A 21,268-nucleotide genomic window follows, 5' to 3' on the forward strand; every position below is an offset into this window, starting at 1 on the left:
GACAGGACATACCGATGTCCTCCTATAGGTGAGAAACATGCCATCTAAAGAGTTACTTATATTCCAAGAATACCAAGGAATCAAATATCTTTAAAACAAAAGGTATCTGTTGTTTCAGAGGTAAACTTTCTTCATTTAAATGTCATAGGTTCTTTATGTCTTAATTTTATTTATTTATTTTATTTCTTTAATTGATATGTAGCCAAACAGGATTTTAAGATGCTTATAGTTGAGAGCCAAAATACAATTCAAAACGACAAATTTTGTATATGTTTTAAGTAGCTGAAATAACAAAAGAAATATCCTAAGGGATGAATATAAAATTGTTCAGGTTACAAATGATTAAGAAAATTAACATCTAGGATGAGGTGCAGGAGACTGAAGCACATAAAATCCTAATGGATATTTCCCTGAGGATATTACATCATTCTTTAATGATAATTACATTTAACATTTTGAACTCTAAATTTACAAGTCCTTTGATGTTTGTTCCTCTGCGTATTTTTCTGGAGAGGAATTTCAGGCATGTTAGGACTAAGAGTTGTTGGCAGATCATTTTGTTGATGATGTTAATTCTTGTTCTTGTTAATTTTGGTTATACTTTTGTTGGAATTTGTGGTGATAAACACATGTAAAAGGAAGTGGCTTGGGCATAGGTCTAACAGGAGTACTGGTAATACTGGTTCAAAGACAATGACCTCAGTTTAAAACTGCTACAATGCTACAGGCCCAAGGCTACTGATGCTACTGTAGTAAGACCAAAGCTAATGATGCCAGTAACCCAATGCTGGTGATTCTGCTTGACCAAAGGCTGCTAGCAGTACTGGAATAAGGCTAGCGCTGCTACTGGTCTGGAAATAGTGGTGCTACTTTCAGCTCAATCATCAGAATAAATTGGAAAACTTAAGTCAGTATTTAAGCATAAATTAGGTAACATTGCATTTACTTTAAAAACATTTGGAGTAATATATGAGCAGTTAAAATACAGTAAATGACCCAGTAAGCGTTGCAGTGCTTATAAAATCCCTGAAGATTTCTTCAGTGCTGCGCATTTGAAATATGGGGCATATTCTAGAGCAGTGCTTAATACAAAATTGGACCACTAAAATGGAACGAATTGCTGTACATAGGCCATCTGTCTTGTTCTAGGAGAAATCAGTTATTTAATAGTTTCACAATGATACAAACATCAAAATCAACATGTGTAATATGTATTCTCTCAATTAAGCACCACAATGTTTATTAAAAGTAGAATTTCTAATAAGTGCCTCTGCATGTATTTGAGGAATGCTTAGCAAAAAATATTGTGGCACTTATCGGATCGTTTGCGGTATTCCAATTCACTATGTTGAGTAAAAAATAGTTAAATTGCTTACTTTGTATATTAGTGTTCTTCCAACAAAAATATTAACAAGAAATTAAATTTCTTATTTAACAGTATGCATAAACCATATCTTTCCTTTATGATTTGCAAAGAAAATCTTTCAATAGAGAGAATTTGGTTTTCTAGTTGTTAAACTAGCATACATACCATTCTTGTATGTTTTTTAAAGGAAATTATTTAATACAAAATTTTAAGAAATTGGTTTTCTAGGGCTAGTTAAACAGTTTGCATATATAATATTGTTCATATGTTCTGCAAAGGAAATCTTTTCAATCGAAAATTCAAAAAAGAAATTTGTTTCTCTGCTAGTTAAACAGTATGCATAAGTAATGTCGATCTTCTTAGAATAGGAAATTGACCTACGTATCATTGGAAGTTGTTGACATTTTGATCTACTTACATAAGCAACTCAATTTACTTTGATTTTTGCAGGGTTTTTTAAGATTTTACTTCATATATCTTTAAGTATGAGGTAGTATTTCTGATATTAAAATCATAACATAAAATTATCATCAATATAGATTGTTACCTATTAGCATGTATTCTTGCCAGGAGGGGTTCCATCCACCCTTCTGTAACCTCACAATGCGAATCCAGAAACACGAGTACGTTTCCCTTGGCGACATCTGCCCCTCGCATCCTAGCACGGATCAATCCTGCGCGTTTTGGCATACGTTGAATATTGATAGGCACTGGTAACTTTGCAACATACTCTTCCAACTTCTTGCCAAGATGTTCTGAGAAAAAAAATTTTTGCTGTAAATATTTGGAACTATCATTTCCCTACATTTTGCAACTATGGAATTTGAAATTCTCTTCAATATTTTTTTTTTTTTTTACTTTTTAACCATGCTAAGTACAATAAAATAATATTGATACTGACATGCTATCACAATCATCAAAGGTAACGTCAGTTTGAATGGAAGTACTCTTGAAAAAAATGAAGAACATATTATCTTGATTAGAAGCCCATGGGCTTCTTTTCGAGATTACTTTTTCAAACTGAAGGGGGGGGGGGCGCTACTTTTCGAGATGAGATTCTTCTCAAGATTAAAGGCCATTGGGATTCTATTATACATTGATATTCTACATTGTGAATATCAATGTATATTAATAAAAATAGGCATTGTTGACATTCTAAACATGTTCTTTTTTCCTGTTGTACAGGAAGTACGATTTATTGATGTTTTCATCATGAATATAAGATGGCAGCCATTTTCACACATGTCGCAAGTCTTGTTTGATGTTAAAAATCTGACTGCACTTCTTTACCCCATGTCAATTTTAAAGAAAAATTAATAATGCTGTACAATACTAACTACCAATGCTCATCAGACACGGTGCTCAGGAATTGAAATGGCTGATGCAGTCATCCAGAGAGGAATGGAATTTCCCTTGGAAAAAAGTTAATTCTTATTTAATGAAAATGTTCATACAACTGTGGATTACACACAGAATATGAACAATTACATGAATGATGTGAATGAACTGAAATAATAATTAAATAATTATGTCTGAAACACTTTTTAAAATGTACAGTAATGGTTTATAAGTCAGCAAAAATCTAACAATAATGAAGAAATAAAATCATTTGTTTTAAATGAAAATGAATAAAACCATGTGATGGTTTTTACCTAAGCCTAGTATAGGCTAAGAGATTAAATCCAATATGTGCATTATATATTAGGCAATAATTAGTTTCAATAGCTCATTAATTTCTCTCTACAGTCCTGAGATTTAAGCAAATTAAGCAGTTTGCTTTGATGCTAGGCCTACATTGTTTTAGCTCTACAAACAAAAGCCATTTTCAACTGTATTATTCATTTTGTAAAGGTAGATAGTACTTCGCATAAACAATGAAATGAATATTGTTGGACTACTGTATATCATAAAGGATAGAGCATAAACAGACTATACATTAGACCATTAGACTAAACTGGTGAATGAATAGGACAGGAAAATTGCATTGGAGGGACTATCCCTGATTGACTTAAATAACAATAAAATTAATATCTCAGACACGGGTGGGGGAGCAGGAAAAGGAAAACAACATGGCTACACCATGGACCTATTAATAGGGTCCATGGCTACACCAAAGCTACAGACACTTTGCATGCAGGAAAGACAAATTAAACATTGTTGTCCTTTTTACCAAATGTTTACAGCAGCTTTTTTGTCTGGGAAAAGATAAATTAACATTACTACAACACCATGGAAGACAATAGCTTTTAAATGTGAATGGTTCTAAACACCAAACATATTTATTTACATTCTTCTTACAGTAGATTGATTTTATATTAAGTAAGACTGATTTCAACAAATAATTGTATTATATAAAACCTGTCATAATATTAATAATTGCGAATTTATAAACAATGCAAAATTTATAGACCTAATTTGCTTTTCAAGCCAGGTGCAATAAAACAAAGGTGAGAATTATTTTCATAATTTACCTAATAGTCTTTACTATTCATTGGCTTACTATAATAATTCCTCAATTAAATTTTTTATTCTTTTCACAATCTGTCCTTTATTTTTCATATCATTTCTTTTCATTTTCCTTTTTTTCCGTTTCCATTTCATTTTATTTCTTTTTCTTTTCTGTTTATTTACTTTCCTGTTATGATGCCTATTATTTTTAACATGCTTTCTATTTATTACAAAAATGTAATAAAAGTGCATATAAAATTTTATGAGAAATTCAAATTATAGTTCTAATGTAGAAATGTAGTTCCATGTTCTGTAGTATTTTCTTAATCACTGCAATGTATCTATTTCTATATCCACAACTGACAACTAATAAAATATATGTATCAATATAACAATATACAGTACAAATTATAGACCTACACGACATAAACCAAATCTTGTTATGAGGCTTCAGGAGTTAATACATTAAAAAAAATTCCTATGGTTTTTAATAGGTTTGAATACAGGACCCTGGGATTAGAAGGCAAGCATCTTAACTACTAAGCTACAACTAGCTCAACTCTTTTAGATCTTAATCTCAGAATATTTTGAATTTGAAAAATATAATTAAGAAGAATAATATACAAAAAATTCTATGGGATAACAATTTCATTTGTAGATTATTGATCCTATTATTCATATTGAAGATTTAGTATCATTATACTCTTGATTGGATAATATTTTGGTGTTAAAAGATGACCTGTGACATTGTTTATGCACGTCATGGTGCAAAAAGCAGTATGCCCACTTGGATGATAGAACTCAAGACTTACCCCTTTTCAAAAATGATATACTTAATCATCATATACAATTTAACTTTTATGGTTCATGTCTTTGATTCAATGATCAAAGAATTTTTTTACTACTATTTTTGGAACTCTACTTATTAATATTAAATAATTTTCAACAGTGATATAAATCATATTCAAAACAATACATATAATATGTTTCCAAATCTAATATGTTTTGTTTTCAGTGATCAAAGAATTGTTTATATATTGCTATTAAGTAACTCTACTTATTAAGTGCACTGGACAATTTGAAAAAAAAGCATGATACGATGCACTATGCCTCTTTTTATACTTTGTTTCGCAAACCTATTTTTTAAAAGATCGTCAGGGGAAGGTGAAAAAAAAAATTAAAATGAAATTTTTTTTTTTCTTTAGAAAATAGTTTTGTCAAAAACATCAAGATGGAGGAAGAAATAAAACAAAATTTTATTGTTGAATGTAAACAGTGTAATAATAGGATGGCTAAATGCTTTAAATTTATATAATTAAGAAAGAAATAATACATCTTTTTTAGGAGATTTTGAGGCAGCAGCGGGCATAATAAAAATAAAGAAAAACTTCTATTTTTTTCTGAAATTCCCAATTTATAGTAGCGGTGGGTGTGGTAATTGGCCAAAAATTTGAAATCATCATTATTGGCAGGTGGCGGGTTCACTAAACAACGTATAAAAAAATCTCATCTTATAATGTTTATTATTCATTAAAAAGCATTTGTAATACAATGACAACTGACATGTAATTTAAAACAAAAATGCAAGTTTTATTATTATTCTCCTCAGCAAAATTTTTCGTAATAAAATATGAGACAGCAATTTAAATGATAAGGTATGTAGGCCTTCCATGAAGCAGTGTTTTATGCAATGGCACCTCATTCACTACCTTACCACCTGTTAAAATTTGTTTCAACATATAAAAACATAAATTGAAATTGAGTTTTTTTCTTTAGCAGAATTTAAATAAAAATATGGATGTTTAATTGGTGAATGAATTTACTATCAAGAAGAGAATAAAGTTTTTCAAATATTAAAAATATTTCCTCCCCTAATGAGAAAATATGGGACAAGAATTCTTGTCAACATTTCATTCTGCAAATGCAGCATTTTCTGACATTACTAGTGAAACGTAAGGAAAAGGCCTTGGCCTAGCCAGAGTCAAGTGAGGAAACACATTTATATAATTATATTATAGGAAACTAATAGAAGAAGAAGTCTGAATTATAACTATCAACATAGATTGTGTGGACGATCGCCAACAATCTACAGTACTTCATAGTAACACAGATCTAATATCAATGAATTACTGTACTAAGGAGTGATGCGAGTACTTTCTAGAGATTAACAACGCTTGTATTGTACAGTATGCATGTTTGGTTGTCACTATACTTCACTTCAATGCAGTGCTGTTAACCTGTAGACATTCAGTGCAAGGCTTCTGTCATACCAAAATAACTTTTTCAATTTCAAAAGACTGCGAAGGTGATCATGCAACTACAGTACAACTTCGCTATACTTTGTGTTTCTTCCTGTTTCTGCTACAGTATGAGATTGAGAACCACTGATAGTATTAAATCTAAAGCCTTTAAAATCCATTATACCTACAGTATGTAGTAATCTATAGATTTACAGTGATTATTCAATAATGAGAACAGATAATAAACTAAGCTTCAATCACAAAATTTATCAACATGCAACTATTTAGTATTACAACACCTGTAAAATATTCTATTAATTTCATTGGTTACTGGTACTGTACAACTTCATCATACGGTACTGTTATGTTTCTTAATGTTTGTTACAGTATGAGATCTACAATTACTAAATATAAAGCCCTAACAATCCATTACTTATGCAGTAATATATAAAGGTACAGTGATTGTTCAATAAATGAGAACAGATAATACTACACTAAGTTCAGTCACAAACTTCATCAACATGTAATAGTACTGTACAACTTCATCATACGGATGTTTCTTCTTGTTTGCTTTAGTATGGTAAGATATACTACTGTAATACTAGTATTTAAATCTAAAGCCCTAAGAATCCATTGCCTATGCATTAATCTATAAATCTACAGTGATTGTTCAATAATGAGAACAGATTAATAAACCAAGCTTCAGTCACAAAATTAATCAACATTAATGTACAACTTCATCCTAATGTACTATTGTGTGCTTTTTTTTGTTTCTGTTATTAATATGAGATCTACAATACTATTTATTTAATCTAAAACCTTTAGAAATCCATTTCCTACTGTATGCATAATAATCTATATAAATCTACAGTGATTGTTCAATAATGAGAACAGATAATATTCAAAATGCACCAGTCAACTACGCCATCAACACGCTATAACAGTACACATCCTGACATTCTCTATGATGTTCAACAAACATAATCATCATTCTTAATGTCCCATTGATACTTTACTAAATGTATAAAAAAAAAATCTCATGAAGATATTTTTGTCTATGATAATACATGTTAATTGGAGAGAAAAATATTTCCTCAATTCTATTACGTACAACGTACCATACATCTACAAGTAAAAAACCTGAATACTTAATTTTATTGTTCAATTGCTCTTCTCAAAAAGGACTTTTACATACTCTGCTAAAATGTGAAATAAAATGGAGTACATAAGTTCCTCAACTGCATGTAAACATTAAAATAATAATAATGGTTTTTTTTCAAAAAGGCATGTAGAATTTGACAATTTGGCAAAAAAATTAAATAATACTAACCTTGATCACTGGCATCATCAACTAAAATTATTTCACTTAAAAGATCTCGTGGAGAACGATTTATGATACTGTGAACATTTCGCAACAGCGTACTCCAAGCCTCATTATGATACACCAAGATCACGCTTGCATCTGGCAAGTTTTTGGAATACACTTTGTCTCTGCATCTAAAATCAAGATGGATAATTATTACTATAAAGTAAATATATTTTGCACTATCTTTGTAAAGAATATTAAATTCGATGTCCACATCTATTTACAATTTATTTTTACAATTTATTTATATTATTCATTTTTTATAAATTAATTAATCTATTTTTGTGTATCGCCTAATATCACAGGTATCATCACTAATTAATTGTAAATGTTAATGCTAAATTCATATTCAAGTGATTAATACTTGATGTCTCATGTGAATTAGGTATATAATTAAAGGATGCAAAGCAAGGGAGAACATTTTTTTTTAAAATCATTTAAATAAGCTGTGATCATTTGAATAAGCTTTTCAAATATCACTTTGTAAACATCATCATTGTAAACATGAAATGAATATCAAGATTTCTATTATAAATATCACTGTCAGCATAAGAACTACTTCATTATTTTTTAATTATTGAGGAGTCGAATGGCTGAGTGGTTAAGGCAGGGGCCCCATAATCATAGCCAACAATAATGGCACGGAACCGGCCGGCTCGCTCCTATAGTTCTGGTGGTGGAACAAGTCTTTTCGGATAAGGACTATAAACCGTAGGCCCAGTGTTCACAAATGCTCATGTGCACTTAAAGTCTTTCTTTTAAGATTAGTAGGGGGGGTTACCCCGGTGTACTGGCCAATACAGCTTCTGTTGTCTTGTGATGGGACTGCCATTTTGAAGAGTGATTTAGTTCACTGATTGGCATATCCTTGACCCTCGTGCCTAAAGCTGAATAAATAAATCAATCTATTTTCTTCTCTATTCTGTGAATGTAGACTTCTATTATACAGTAAATGGCATTTAAAAAAAATTATACAATAAAAATATTAAAATCATAATTTATATATTTCCACTTCAGGGTCACAGTACATTAGTAATGTGGTACTCATGTGGTACACTAATAAAACTCAGTCATCATCATTGTAAACATGAAATGAATATAAAGATTTCTATTATAAATATACCATTGTCATCATAAGAACTACAGTACTTCATTATTTATTATATTATTATTTTAATTATCAATCTATTTTATTTTCTATCCTGTGAGTGTAGACTTCTGTTGTATGGAATATTTTTTAATTAATACAATAAAAATGTTAAAATCATAGTTTATTTACAGTATTTTCAATTTAAAGGGTCATGGTACTTTAATAGTAGTTAGATTTTAACATTTGTATCAAGATTCACAGCCAAAATAAAGTAATAAAAGGCAGAATAAAAAATATTAGTCATTCAACAAGGTTGATTGTGCCATGGCATTATACTGTACATTCAATTTTATTTATCTATGTTCCTACTGTACACTGACTATACTGTACGTGGCAGAAAGCAGGTTAAAAAGCCATTCAGAAGTGTAATATAATTGAATAGAAAAAACTGCCTTCATTCTTTTGTCTTCACACCACATGTTACAATACACATCAGGAGTTTATGACAAATACTGTACACAGGCTAAATACAGTTACTATTATAAACTGCCGGTTGTGTCCACGTGGCAAACATGGTGCACAATTGTTTACAAAAATCAATATTGGAGTAATTGTAATTCCTATGTCACTACAGAATTATACCAGTACCATAATTTCCTACAATTTAATTCATTTAGTTAAACTCCATGTTTCAGCTGATCAATTTGAACAACTTTTCACAAATGTTAAACTTAATTAAAAGAATTTTAAATTAAAATGAACACAATGCATAACCTTCAACTGCTGTATTTGCTGAGGCTTCAATAAATTGAGCATTCACTGGTGATTGTTGAATACTCATTATATTCTTTATTTATCTTCAAAATATGAGGCGTACCATCAAAAAACCAGTGTACTATTATAGTGCAAATATTTTAAACTGATTAAAGTATTAGAATTTCTTACTGAAGTAACATTACCATACACTCAGAAGTCATAATCTTTATAGTCATAGCTTTGGCAATAGTTATTCAAGTCCAGTAAATGACCCATCATTATTACAATTCAAAGAATATTGATAATTTTTTATTTATTTATTTCCTAGGCAATGGATGCAGGGGCGGATCCAGAGATGTCCAAAAGGGGGGGCCGAAAGGGGGGCCGAAATTTGGGCTGATCGAGACAACAATGTCCTAGGGGAAATTTTTGTGTTCTAGACGCCCGAAAATAACATTTGAGGTGTTGTGGGCTATCATTTTTTTCTTTTTCTTTCTTTTTTCCTTTCTTTTTTTTCTTTATTTTACCTTCCAAAAGGGGGCCGGGGCCGGGCCGGCCCCCCTAAATCTGCCCCTGGGATGCTAGTTTTGGGATGGCACACCTCATATGTACTTATATCCATTTGGATTGTGTTCAAACACTAATGACAGGTTTTTGAAAAACACAAATAATGTTCCAAGTACCCTTCATACTATGATAATATTGCTCATTTATATAGTATTTTTCCTTTACTATTGAACAGTGGTTTATCTGTTATAGTGAGATTCCATGTCATTTACAAATGACCATTTGATGATCTTTACCTTAAGCTTTGTCTACACTATCAAATTTCATCGAAAAAAAAAGCGTCACATAAAATTGGATGGAACATAGAGTTGAACACGTTCAACTTTTTTTTGTACAATTTGATGATTGTGTTATGAAGTCATCATACCCATATATGGGCACATCACATTTTTTTGTCACATAAAATTTGATAGTGTAGACAAAGCTTTACTGTACCTTAACAGTGATGAAACTGAGAGTATTTATCATCATCGCAAATTGCAAACTGAGCAAGTCATTTAACATTGGATCTAACAAGTGATTATACTAAGTGAGTGATATTTATCGCAAACTGCATAAATGTATAACACTGGATCTAGTATGTGACTCTACTAAAGTTTAAACGATATCATTGTAAAGTGCAAATGTACAAGATATTTTTAACATAAGTTTTTGCAGAAATATAAAAAGTGATGATACAGAGCAAAATCAACATCATAAATTGCAAACTTTATACTTGAACAATCCTTTACAAAGAATGAAAAATAATTTTTTTTAAAATGATGTTTTCTTTAAGCAAAATGGAACTGACAATAGCATTTTCAGGTGATAGAAAAATGTTATTGACAATAAAATAGGTTCACAAACTTTTCTGAAATGAAAGTAACACTGTACTGAAATTTTGTTGACAGTACACTTTTACTTTTTGTTGTCCATTGGGGCCATTTTTATATCTATTAAAAGTTGTAAGCCTTTTTCACAACAGTGATGAAAATTTCTACCTAGTATTTGTTAATTGGGGCTATTTTTACTTATTTTTCAATTATGCTCTGTTTAAGTACAGCCATTTTTAAAGCTGTGGAGCCATTTTTACTGGGGCCATTTCAAATGGAACCTACTGTATTCTATCAGGGCTATTTTTACCGTTGCAATCCTTTCTGAGGAAATTTTTGCTGTATAACATTTTTTTAATGCAATACTTTTATATATTTTATCTAGCACATGAGCCATGGATTGCCATTAGCAAATTTAATCAAGTGTCGTATATTAAAGTGGAAATGCATTTCACAAGACATACAGTACATAGAGTACTCTACATTATACAAAGGAGGCTAAAGGACCAGGAGTGAAATGTTTTGTCATTTCATCAGGTGTAGTTGGTGTCTCATTGTATTAAATAAAAGAAAAATCACTAAGCAAAGATAAAAGAAGTTAATGTTAACTCTAAGAATTGTACAGAAGTATTAATTTCTCACATGAAGATAAACACAATACTATACACTACCTTTTTTAGAAGTTTAATAATCTTAAGTGCCAGATCTCAGGATTTTTTTTCATTCAAAGCGGCCAAATGGATGGCATTGACATGCATAACATAGTATCTTTTGAATGACTGATTTTCAAAATAGATATTGACAAAAATAAACAACTATACAGTATAATCTAAATTCTAGGCCAAAAATTTATGTAAACAACAATTGTAAAGGGCACACTTTTCTATCGCATTAGTACCTGTAACACATTTTGTGATGTAACCTGTTTTGAAGATAGTTAAAAACATTTAATTATTTTTGAAATTGATCTTACAGTAATAAGAAACCTGTGCAATGGGAAAAATAAAAATATAGGGAGAAAAATATTTCATAATATTTAAATAATTCAAGATTGAACTTACTGTCTTGGCCGGACATCTGGTAATGACCTGTTTAATGCAACTCTATCACTTGCCATTAAGTTAAATTCGTTTATTTTGAATAATCTTTCAGCTTCTGCCTTATTTTCTTGTTCTATAATAACCGGCTTTCCCATTTCTCCGGGTGCATCTAAGTTGATCTGCCGTGGCACATCTTTAATAAAGAAAGAGGAAAGTTACTTTAAAAGCAAAATTATTTTTAAATTGTTGAAAATATTCAGGAATGTTAAAGACGTATACAGTCTATGTTGCTTTACTTTGAATGATAACTTTTAATTGAGAATAAGAACGTGAAAGAATTTTACTTTTCAATAAGCTAACACATAAATGATAATGTTATATAAATGACGCTTGCCATTCCAAAACCACCATACTGTTGCTAACTGTAAAACTGAGTAGTTAGCATAAGATTAGAATGTGGCTTTAGTACAGATAAGCCGTAATACTTTTAATAATGCTTTGGCAATTAGTAGTCGATTACAGTATGACCCACCACTTTGAAGAGCTTATAATATGGAGAATAAGAATATGTATACTAAAAGTCAATTTTCACTTTTTTTCGTCACTAATGCTGGTGGCCTCATATATTTTGTATTAAAATTTAATTTTCCTAAATTGAGACTCGTGTACAGTACAGTTGTACTGTATATTTAAGCAAAATTCAACAAGTTATTCCAGATTTTTTTTTTATATACTTGACTATAATTAAAGTTGTTTAATAATTATATAAATACAGTAGTTTTTAGAACTGTTTTGATCAAAGAGGTATTTTTCATTAATAACATATTAACCAAAATGTACATTTCAATAAAATTCTTGTTATTATATAATGCAATTTTGGAAATAATAATTAGTACACCTTTTAGAAAACATAAATTATATTTAATATGGTATAAATGTATCGCCAACAACAAAAACTACAAAATCTGACCTTGTTATCCTTACACAGTGATACTACTACATGTATATCAGCAGTGGCGACATGCAAGGTTTTTGAAAAGGGAGGTGCTGAAAAGAAATATTACATCCCCTGAACTTTACAGAAGGCGGTAAACTAGGGAAGGAGCATATCAATGGCTATGACTACACCATTAATTTACTAAATTTTTTTTTTCGCGTTTGAACAGAAAGGAGGGTGGTGGAGGGTGCTCAGGCATCGTGAAAATCCCCTGTGTATCTTTACATTGTCCCTTCAAATGGTTTGTAATTATTTTAAGGTTTTTCATAGTTTATCTTTCGTGGTTGAACTTTGTCTCACAAGAAGTTGATAATAATTTGAATCTTTGATGAGCAAACCTTTTTTTTTCAGTTTTGAAGATTTTGAAGACCTTTGGATATCGTAACATTATTAAACAATTAAATATTATAAAATAAAGTCAATAAATAAAATCTTGATTAGATACAATCCAACATTAGAGAAAAAAGGTTATATTCCTTTCTCTTCCAATAAGAACACTACTGTTTTTGTTTCATTCTCAATACAAAAGTTGATTGATCAAATTATAATTTGAATGGTTATTTGATTGTCTCTACTACTACTATGGTATTACCCTGTAATGGATAGCATTTTCAGTGCCTCTTCCTGTAAAACTATCCACACACTAGCATTCTCTTGACATTACCCTGTTCAGTAACTATTGAAAATGAAACACTATCCATGTGCACAGTAGAATATCATTTGACACAGTCCTATTAAGCAACTATTCTACACAGTTCAAACACTAGCAGTCAGCACATCGTTTGACATTTTCCTGTTCACTAATTACAACATTAGTACACTACTATCCACGCACTACCAACATTAATTGTCTTGTTTTAGTGATTGCTCCAGGAATTTACAGACAAGGAGTTGAATATGTCAAAGAAGGAGAGAAAAAAACCAATTGGCCCAAATGGTAAAATCCTGGTCAGGTGTAAAACTATCCAAAAGGACAGAGAAAAACCAACTGGCCTACAAGGCCTAGTCGGGATTCGTGGGTGAACTCCACAATGTAGATCAAGAGATCAAGCTTAGGATGGCTGCAAATTATGCTTTTATACAAAAGTGAATCTACCAGTACTGTATAATCATGTTAACTTTTATTTGATGAGCAAATTAATATTTTTAGTCCATTGAACTCAAATGCCATTTGACAGCAGGAGATCTAAGTTCGTCCAACCATGGAAGAAAGAAAGAAGCTTTTGTTCAACATGGGAATTCTTTTGACCCCTGCTGGTGTAACTACTGTTGTTAAGAAACACAATTTATACAAATGTCATTTTTTCTATTCTGTTCAAGTCGAGTGGCCGAGCAGAAAAGGCAGGGGCACCAACCAAACTACTGTACAGCATTAACATCGGCTCGTTCTAGCCGCTGATCACCCAGGGTTCGGTTGATACAACCACTCTGAGACAAGGACTTAAAATGGAGGTACAGTGTACAGTGTACACAATTGGCTCATGTGCACTTTAACGAACCCACTGAATCCTTTAGAAGCGTAAGGGGTTACCCCAATGCTATGGTTCATTTTAGCCCGTTGTGGAATGATGTGAACATGTACTGTACTGTAGTTGCAATAAGCGAATCTTTATGGCAGCTAGTCACAGAACAAGTCCATACACAGTTATGTGTTGTTTTCTTACCTCTACATCTATTCAGTAATGTAGCACTACCAGGAATGTACTGAAGAGAGTGTGAATGTAATGCACTGATTAATTCAGATAGAGCAAGTTAATTCATAAAGCTGCATATCATCCCTCTTAATATTTAATCTGCATTTTTTATGGAATGAATCAATTACAGTATCCAAAATTAAGAAGCCATGAAGTTATACATTATACATAAACTACTTTAATAACATCTAAGGCAATGTTATAAATATATTTATCACAAAAGCCTATTCTGTAACATGAACAATACACCTGAGAAATGAATTGCACAGCTGTACAAATCATTGATGTCATGATGTAGGATTAATCCTCAGTTAATGGATTTATATTCAACTCTCATATCAATGTTTGTGAGCCTTAATATCAAAATCTATATTCATGTCTCATTGCTTGGATTATCAGGATTAAATGAAAAGAAAACAATACAATAATTTTGAACTTTGACAAAATCATTAATGAAATTGCTCCCGTCCAAGAAGTGACAAATTATATTTTCTAACTCTTCCTCTGCCTTAATAACATTCCACTTCATATTCCGCATCCTTCACCACTGAAGGCATTCCAGAGCATTGGTATCGCCCCAATGTACCATTCTGCGTTAAGCCCTACCCTGTTAAGATCACTAGAAATCAATGCAGTAGGGCTCAGTCATTAACTTGTGTGTTTATAAATTATAGGCCACGTGCATAATTCTGGTCCCATGTACTCAATACCAAGTTTCATTGGACTGTTGTTTAAGTTTATTTAAAACTCTGAACGTCCATTCGTTTTAGATGCAGGGTTAAATAAATGTAATGGGAAATTTTTTGGGAGAGTAAAGTATTTAGCCACCTCAGTGCTAGCATAGGAAAGTAATGCTAAATGGATTTCTTTTATGTTGATTAAATTATTAGCAGGCTGGATTGAAATTGCTCAAAAGACAACTGAAGAAACCCAAGGTAAAAGTTTGGGAAAGACCCTTTTTTCAAAAAAAGTTCAATAGACAAAGTACTAATAAAGACACGCGATACATGAGCCTTTGTATAGCACATTTAACATTGGTACATAATCACTAAAGAAATAATTCTGTTGAACTACATGTGATATGTGGAGACAATTACATTGATAATATTAGTGGATATCTTGGCACAATGGCCAGTAAATGTGTGGTTGTGAGTTCGGGTCCATTGCTAGCCGCATTGTTTGCATCCTTGGACAAGACTAACTACATTTTTTATACTCAAGATCATAAATGGGTATTCAATAATATTCAATACACAAAAATAGCAACCAATTGTTATTTAAAATGTATGAATAGTAGAATAATGGAGTGACTACATTTGTGCTAGTGTACAGTATTGTGCTAAATAATAGACGCACAACACTGTGCATGCATGGAAGAAAACAATTATCAGTACAGTACAGTACACTTGGGATGATAATGTACTTAGTCCAGAGCAAATTACATCTTAAAAGGAGGTCACAGGGGGATGCCTATTTATTACCAGTAATTAATAATATAATGTTGATTTTAATAATATAATGTACTGTAGTAACCAACAATTCCAGCTTGTAAATCCCTTGCTGTGCTTCAACTGGCCTCCAAAGAGATGACACATCAGAGATTTTTTTTTCTGATGTTTGTACAAATATTATTTTTCCAGTTGCTATGATTAACACGAAATGACAATTTTGTTGGAAAGTACTATGTATGATGCATAATTTATGAGCCAACTACAGTGTAAAGGGCAAACCTAATACTGTACATGACTGGAATATTTACAACTTTTCAGAGCACTATCTTTAACAGTCTGCAATCAATTCAGGGTGAATAATTGTTTTCTCAACAAAATTTCCATCTGGAGCAAGTTACAATTTCAATTTTATTGAGGACTTTTTTTTATTTCTTGTCTGACAATTTACAATATATTTAAAAGGATTACTGATCTATATTACAGTACTGTATCTTTAATATATTCAGTAAAGAAGACATAGTCAACAGATGTAACAACTGAATTTAAAATGAATAAAAAACAAAATGGCAATAAACTACAAGATACCATAAATTAAGGTTACAGTAATTTCAAAATAAGCTGTAAAAATGTATATATTTAAGTCCTTACCAATCTGCTTTTTGTCCTCTGGTTTCCTATATACCCACTCATTAGCATTTTCAACAATACGCTTCACAAGATTTGCATCCTCTTCTTTAATGCTCTTTTCACATGTGGGACCAATGCAAGGAGCAGAATAATATAATACAGCTACAATATCAATAAACACCCATATCATGGATGTTGCAAGTATAAGTTTACACTGCCTTTTTTTGGATATCATCTTGATTTTTTTTTTATTAGTTCTTGACTATTGTATATAAACCACTGGAACAAAGAATTGATACAAAATAATACCTGAAAATAAAAACAAAAAGAAATATAGATGAACACATAAAAAAAAATCATTGAAGAATCAAATCGAATACTAAACTGAATTGAATTAAAAAGAATTTATAAAAATATATTTAAAATGTATCTGGTTCATTTCTTACCATTCCCTGGCAGTAATATACCTGACTGAATAGTATGCATTGTCTACATTAATAAAGACCTACGCCTTCAACTACTACAGTAAATATCACTCGGGACCACCTGATACTACATAAAAACACCAATGTGTGATTCTGCATAAAATAAAAAATTGTGTAGGTTGAGGTAATTACTTTTATTTTTAATAATTATAAAACAAGTGTATTGATAATGGTTTCACTTCGCTCCACAATAATCTACAACTGTAACACAAAAGCAATGTTGTTGTTTAAACTGTGTTTGCGGTAAAATCAGCACTCCATTCTCAAACTTTGTCAAAATAACTAAAAATCTTATGATTTCAATCATTTTCTATAATTGGCATATTAGGATTTTATTAATATTATTCAACAAGTACATAATGTACATATTCAAAAAAGGGTCCTTTTAAATCCTAGTAGTGCCTTGCTTCACAAATATCTACAATTTTACACACATACAATACTCTTGTTAATTGTGTTCAGTAAAATTTACAGTATGCAATATTGATATACTTCATTCTCAAACTTGGTCAAAACAACTAATGTAAAAATCTTATGATTCAATAATTTTCTATAATTGATATGTTAGAATTTGGTTAATCGACAAATGTACATATATATTCAAAGAAGGGCCTTTCTAAATCCTAGTAGTCTAGCTTTAGGTTTATAAAATATTTAATACGAATTTTTAAAAAATCACCAAAACTGAAATTTTCCATTTGAATCCCATCCTGTGAGTTGCAAAAGAGTTGCAAAAGAGCTGAAAACCTACAGTACACATTCAGCAAGAATTTGCAGCAAACTAATCCCATTATGTGATCACAGCCAAATACGAAAGATGTGTTAGATTTCCCTAATATTGCTTCTCCCAATGTAGGATGTCTGAAAATCAATGACTCCAGTGGTGGCTCAAATTTTCTATACATTTTATTTATGTATATATTTCATTTTGTGTTTGTAAATGATAAGTAACTATTATAAACTTCATATTGAATAAATTTAGATGAGCAAAAGTTTGTGCAATGTTTTCAAAAAATGTTAATATTAAAATCACCTGGTAAAAAAAATTTAACATTTACCTAAACAGTCATTTGGAATTTTCTAAACACATCAAAAATATCACAAAGGAAGGCAAGAACCTACAATTAATTTTATTTACATCTGAGATAAAAATGTTTGTAAACCTAGCCTACAGTATATAAGGCATTAAGTGGTACTACTAGGCCTACTGTAGTAGTAAAGGTAGGCCTAGGTTAGGCCTAGCTAGCGCCATACTAAGTTTTTTAATTGTCCAGATGATACATAAAAAACCCAGCTCAAATTTGCACTAAAAATAGGTGCGCAGAATCATAATCACTGCCTAATACAGTCATTGTTTATATATTGAGATTAGGTCAGTCTATTTTTTGGCAAAATCAAGGCTGAAATCGGATTTCTTCTAGGCCAAATTTTTGCACAGAGGATATATTCCCTGACTCAGCATACCTTACTTTACAGCAGGGAGTTGTTAACAGTCTGGAGCTAGCATAGGCCTAATTATATTAGTAATACTTAGTAAATGTGCCCACAATGGAATAATGCTAAACAATAAAAATGACAACTAAACATGACCCAACTAAACTAGGCCTATAGTAAAAGTTAAAAACTCCTGCTATACTATCCTAGGGCTAGATTTTTACTAGAAATAAAATAATAAAATCCAGTTTATTGTTAAATTGATTCTCTGCCCTAGCCCTAACTAAGCCTGGCCCTAGTACTAGGCCTAGGCCTAGGGCCTAGTACTTAGGTTAGCTAAGTAGTTAATAATTAACTAGGCCTACAACCAATACAAGTGTTGCCTCACTAATACACGTCACTAAACAATGTTCTGTCATGGAGGAAAGAAACTCCATGGTTCAGCCAACAAAAGTAAATTCCTCATGAATCCTCCTTTCCAGCAGTAGGCCTGTCTGGTCTAGGCTACGTGGAGACTGTTCAGTGTTGCTGGGCCTCCCAGAGCTAGGCTAGGCTCCCCATCGGCCTAGCAAGAAAAATAATGTAAATAGGGTACAAATGTCACTTTAGTGCCATAAATAACATTATTTCGCAATACTCACCCTAACTGAAACAATTTATATAATGTTTCAACTGTATAAAGCTATTTACAGACGAGCAAATATGAGTTCGGTCCGTTCGTTACAAACTTCCGTACGTAGCCATGTTTGTTTCGCACAGTTTGCCAATTCCCACAATGCTGTGCTCCCAAAGTTTCTATATTTGTGGACGACAGAGGGCGGATTACTCTTTTTTTACCCCATCAATATAGCCGTACTCGCGCGAAAAAGCGCCCCTTGTGAAAATTTCCTTAAGCGCCCCGTTTGAATAAGCGCCCTTCTAATTTTAATAACCGTCCCCTCAATAATTCAATCAATTCTGGAATGAGTGGATGTTGGCATGATTTGAGGTGTGTCAGTCAATATCAAAATGAGGATATTTATCTTGGACAAGAGCTCTCTGGACAGACAGTATATTTCCAACTTTCATCTTCTTACATTTTTCTATAGCCTAGTCCTACTGCTTTTCCGACAATTTGCACCCAACAGCACATTCTCATATGAGTTTTCAAGAAAACCTGCAATGATCATGCAATCCTGCTAATCTCAATCGGCCGATGGCCAACAAGTAACCACCACCACTAATTTCATCTGCTATTCTGAAATTATGTAATAATGTACTCACAACATTCTTGTCATGACAAGCCATGCTCTCTGGACGATTATTATATCTTTTTTGCCGCACCACCATTCTTATCGTAATTTGCGGTTTCCTGATGTCCTTATATAATCATTTTCATTCAAAATGTGCCTCTAGAATTTAATAAATTGTCATAATAACCCCTCGATGTTCATCAATTAATTCCATAAGCGCCCTCTCAATTTCCACTCTGTTCGAATAAGTGCCCCGTTTGAATAAGCGCCCCTCAAAAAGTGCAAACATATTATTTTAAACGCCCGGGCGCTTATTGGCGCGAGTACGGTATTTAGATTTTTTTAGGGTGGTCGGGGTGGTGGCGAGAGGAGAAGTGTATGGCAACAAAACAAATCGTGACAAAATGTTTGTCTGGGGCTAGCATTATTTCGTTTGAATTAACTTTACTCGCGTACGGGACATCGCCCCCCCCCCCCCCCCCCCCCCCCCCCCCCCCTCAGACCGTGCGAATAAGAATTTATTCGCACGGTACCGTGCGAATAACTTCTTATTTGCACTGTTTATTAGCAGAGACCGTGCGAATAAGTTTTCATTCTTATTCACACGGTGGATTGGAAGATCTTGGCATCTGCGAATTGTCGAAAAAAAATCTTTATTCGTTGGTTTGTACCCATTTCAGCAAATTTACACCACTGTTTCTATGTTACAAATTGAAATTTATATTGAGTACATTCTTAACTGTCATTTGGACCTTTCCGAATTGTGGGGAATTTGTTCGCAACCCCCGGCCCTGGATACGTCTAGGCCTAATAACTATACACAAAGCACATAATGCAGAGAGAAGACCGTTGTGTAAAAGTGCAATTCATATTACTGAGTATTAGGCCAAAAAATAGTTTTTTGTCCTTTTTTTAAATGAGAGGCGGGTGGTAAAGTTTTTTACTTTTTTTTTCTCATCAGTTTTTTTTTATACTCGTCAGATGGAATACAAATAACCCACAAAGGCCTAGAATAAGGGCAATATCTTACATCAGACAACAACTTTAGACTATATTTGTAGGCCATCTGACAAAAAATAAAGATAAATTCACTTGATTGATTGTATTTGTAAAGAAAAACGCTAAAAAAAAAAAACCATTTTTAAAGTTGTTTTTTGTTTTTGTTTTTTAGCCCCTATTTTTTCGTTTTTTAGCCCCTATTTTTTCAGTGAGTTAGGGGCGGGTGGAGGAGTGCAAACAATTTAGGCCTTATAAAGTATCAGTGATAATTGTCCAAGGAATGTTGTATGTGTCCTCGTGGAGGATATTTCCTCCATGGTGTACTGTATTACATTTAGGTGGCTGTTTTCGCTATGCCTAACCGAGTCGATTTGGTTGTGTTGTTTATGAATAGGTAGTAACAGTATGGCTGTTTTTCAAATATTATAATGCTGTTTATTACACCCGGTGTGAGAACGAATCCTTTTTTTTTTACTGCGTTCCCTGTACACAACGTGATGCTTTATAATAGACTAGGCCTAAAAACGAATTTCTGTGGGTAGGGCCTACATGCTGATTGGCTACGTCTACCGTGCGAATAAAAACTTATTCGCACGGTTCCGTGCGAATAATCATTTCGATCCCGAAATACAGCAAAAGAAAACAAATTCGAGCGTAAACAGTT

General features: G+C 32.1%; 1 protein-coding gene across 1 annotated transcript in view; it reads right to left on the bottom strand.

Annotated features, from left to right (window-relative positions):
• LOC117101688 (polypeptide N-acetylgalactosaminyltransferase 1-like) overlaps nt 1–19,163 on the bottom strand; it is a 29,038-nt gene extending 9,875 nt beyond the window's left edge. The window contains exons 1-5 of the mRNA XM_033241727.1: nt 19,015–19,163; nt 16,476–16,763; nt 11,707–11,878; nt 7,385–7,551; nt 1,914–2,121 (exon numbers count right to left, since the gene is read on the bottom strand). Of these exons, the coding sequence (XP_033097618.1) occupies nt 1,914–2,121; nt 7,385–7,551; nt 11,707–11,878; nt 16,476–16,689 (761 nt within the window). The 5' untranslated portion in view covers nt 16,690–16,763; nt 19,015–19,163. The remainder of the gene's footprint in view (nt 1–1,913; nt 2,122–7,384; nt 7,552–11,706; nt 11,879–16,475; nt 16,764–19,014) is intronic.
• Between the last annotated feature and the right edge of the window lie 2,105 nt (nt 19,164–21,268).

This window comes from Anneissia japonica, unplaced genomic scaffold (assembly GCF_011630105.1).
Source record: "Anneissia japonica isolate Jap-2015-1 unplaced genomic scaffold, ASM1163010v1 scaffold1005_len2656397_cov198, whole genome shotgun sequence".
NCBI classification, from domain to species: domain Eukaryota; kingdom Metazoa; phylum Echinodermata; class Crinoidea; order Comatulida; family Comatulidae; genus Anneissia; species Anneissia japonica.